This window comes from Vollenhovia emeryi, unplaced genomic scaffold (genome assembly GCF_000949405.1).
Source record: "Vollenhovia emeryi isolate VEMERY1.0 unplaced genomic scaffold, V.emery_V1.0 DF939126.1, whole genome shotgun sequence".
Lineage (NCBI taxonomy): Eukaryota > Metazoa > Arthropoda > Insecta > Hymenoptera > Formicidae > Vollenhovia > Vollenhovia emeryi.
In genome coordinates, this window is record NW_011967240.1 from 196,379 (window position 1) to 199,905 (window position 3,527).

General features: G+C 44.7%; 1 protein-coding gene across 1 annotated transcript in view; it reads right to left on the reverse strand.

The window, feature by feature from the left end:
- The window catches only part of LOC105569156, a 200,596-nt gene that overhangs the window by 96,755 nt on the left and 100,314 nt on the right, over positions 1-3,527 (reverse strand). Inside the window, exon 3 of the mRNA XM_012025356.1 lies at positions 3,155-3,190. Within this exon, the coding sequence (XP_011880746.1) occupies positions 3,155-3,190 (36 nt within the window). The remainder of the gene's footprint in view (positions 1-3,154; positions 3,191-3,527) is intronic.

The following is a 3,527-nucleotide window of genomic DNA, read 5'->3' on the forward strand; positions in this document are numbered from 1 at the left end:
ATATTTAGTAGCATTCATCCAGGCGAGTCTTGCAAACGATAGCAAAATCGATATTAATTACCAGCAGTATATAAGGTTTCAAACTATTTTAATAGACGCTATTCTTGCAGATACGATCATTAAACTGACCGAAATTACCGCATGATAATGATTAGAATTCTATTCGGCTGTCTATTAGACAGACAGAAGAATATTATTTGTCTAATTCCCTAATTGTATTTTTTCACTTGAAGATTTAAAAAATATTTTTATTATTCAGCGCATTAAAGAGAGGTAGACAAGTGAATTGGTAGGCAGAAAGAGAGGGAGGAAGAGATTTCCGATGAATGTGAAGCTGCAAGAATGTAATTAAGGAGCGGAAGCTGATTATTTAAATCGCGTAAAGTGAGCCCTACTGGAATTGAAATTGAATCTGAGAGTTAATTACCAAGACGTTCCGAAATTAAAAGGAAAAATCGAACGAGCCCCAGTGGTTCGAACGATCAATTAGATACTTCTTCGCCGCAGGATAGTCATTAGGTCATTAGGTTTCGCGTAGCAACAAAGCGTTGCCGATCGCTCAGGTCCTCGGGACAGAATTTCCGTCTCTCGCAAGTCTTGATACGCCGTGTTTGTGGGAAAAATTCGGAGGTTCGCCGAATTCCGGATTGAAAGTGCGAGAGAACGGGGGGGAAAAAAACAGCGACGATGATTTCGGCACATCCCGCACGAGCGGTATCACGGATCTCGGCCGACGAGAGAGTTGGCCAACGGTAACGAGAGTAGACACGGTAACTGGAGTAGGCACGGTAACGAGAGTAACCACGGTAACGAGGATAGTCCGAACTGTAGCAATCCCCGGGTGAGTCGCGAGGGGGAAGGGCAAGATGCGCGACAGGATCCCGGGGACAGGAGAAAGGCTCGCGGAGGGTGGTTACCCGCGATACCCTCCTGCGAGGATCTGATGGGCAATTTCGTGTTTGGAGAGCCCGAAGATGCCTGGAAGCGGGGTTGCGCCCGCTTGGGATTACCACGGCGGTGACTAGGAAAAATAAGGCGCGGGGAGGCGAGCACGGAAATACCAAGTAGACTGTGTCAATATCTACGTATGCGATGCACGTTCATCGCCGCGGGGAGAGCGGGGGCGCTGGCGGGAACATCGGTAGGGAGCGAGAAATTTTCCAGTGTGTTATGTTTTACTAAGGATTGTTTGCGCTTGTATTTTATTCAAATATACACGCGTGTGTACAGCACCACGCGCGCGTATAAAATACGGAAGAGAGGATGAGAGAGAGAGAAGCAATCGGGTACGCGATCTCTCGCCATCGAGAATTCTGATATCTCGCCGTTCACGGTGCCATCCTCATTTTGCGGATGATGCCTCTATAATTTCTCGCAACCGAGTCGAACACCGACGGAAATTACGAAAGAGCCGAGCTCTTTTCAGAGACCTGAACGCACAGTCAAGAGCGGCCTTTAATATCGCAAAAGGAGCCCTTCTCCTAAAACGCTGTATTTCACAACTTTCCTTTTTTTCTTATATGTATATATGTACATATATTCTGCAGAACTTGGAATATTGCGCGACGCGCAATGAAATTCGTACCCGGGAAGTTTTAGTGTGTTAAAAACCGTTGCCACACTTTATCGAGATTACGGCCGTTCTCCCCGATCGCGTCTCGCGAACGATGATGGGATTATAATTACTCGCGCGGGATAACTAGATGAATTAAACGTCGTTAAGAGGCGCGGGCGTGCCGCGCGCCGGAGTGGCGAAAAATGTATCCTTTAAGAGCCGCGGTGTTGCGGGACGCGGGCGCGAAATACGCGCGTTATCGTGATCGTTTTGGCGACGATAACGCAATTTCACGGTACGCGGGGCCACACGCGCGCGTTCCGTGTAATTGAGCCCGCGCCGTCGGTCGTTTGAGAGGCAACATTCGGCCCGCATTCCCGTCCGGTTATTCTTCGGAATAACACGTCGCCGAACGTCGCGTGTCAGGCTATCTAAATCTGCGATTTCGCCAGGAAGTCCGCCTCGTTTTGCAAAAGCGTATCGGCGAATTCTGCTCGCGCGCGGGCTCGCATTACCGACCAAGTGGAAATCACCGATTTTGTTCGCCCGCTTTTGTCTTTGTAGTGGATATGCATCATCTCTGGGGAAAAAAAGATAGCAACCCATAATGGAGCCCACAATTAGTAATCGAATTATTTGGATTGTTCGTAACTCTAATCTGTTACGAATTTTACCCCGCGTAACTAAAAATCGCAATTAGCTATTCTATCTACATCCAAGATTTTGAACGAGGGGGAAATCGCTGACCAAAATCTTGTACATCAATGCTCACTAATGTCCAGTGGGCATTACTTTATCTTATTACCTTATTTTATTTTATTTATCTTGTTTTATCTTATTTTATCTTTTTGTATTTTATTTTATCTTATTTTATCTTTGTAATACCCCAGCAAGACCTAATGCCTTATTAATGCCCAAAAATGCCTATGTAATGTCCAGTAATGCCGCAAATCTGTACACCACAATGCCCTCAGCGGTTCCTCCCTCGATTTTGAAGTAATACTAATCAATTCTCTCAATTAGTTCTGTCGATATTCAGTAACGCAAAGATACTTTTCACGTAAGAGGCACTAACCGAAATGTTGAGTTGCTTAACTACAAAAAAAGACGGTCAAAATTTTTCCCAGAGTAGAGTTACGAACAATCCAAATAATTCGATTGCTAATTGCAGGCCCCAAAATGGGTTGTTAACTGTCTTTTCTTTCCCAGAAGTGCAGCGTTTAACCCGTAGTATTTTTTCTACGATACGCGAATAGATTTCAAGCTAAATATATTACAAATGTGACGCAATGTGGTTTCGAAGAACGAACAATCTCCAGTGGTACGTGAGTCCTCGCGTACAACAATACTTCGTGATTTTGAAGTGTGACATATCGCAATTGCTTAATACTGAGTATTAACGAAAAGCTGACGGGTTGCCCGAAAGTACCGGGTAAGTACGGAATTGTCTCTGCGATCTTTCGTTTGGAAAATCAATATTATCGTAGCGTGCGTTTGCGGCAAAGCTATGTGTCGAGCTGCAAATGAATGAGAAGCTACCCGCGATTTAGATTGGCGCACCATTAGTATTACGTGTGTATTATGACTGAAAATACTTACCCTCGATAATGGGATGGCGCGGCTTGTAGGACATGTCTGAAAAGAGAAAAAGGGGTTAGTATTAGTGAAATTAGTTACAAGACACACGTATGTACACGCGGTCAATTACTTACAAAGCTCGCTATGCGATACTGTTACCATCACCACAATTACGACGCGAACATTCCACCATTCTAATTTTAACAGCGCAACGTTTATCCTGCACTTCCCGCCTAGCTGCCCCCATCGCATTGCTTTCTAATTAATTACAATTCTAATTTAGAACTTGTAATTAATAGAGATAAGAGACACCGGCGGAGCCAAGTTGCGTCGTGATCCACGAAAATTCTCAATTGCAAACGTTACATTTACCCGTGGCATTAGCTATTATAAC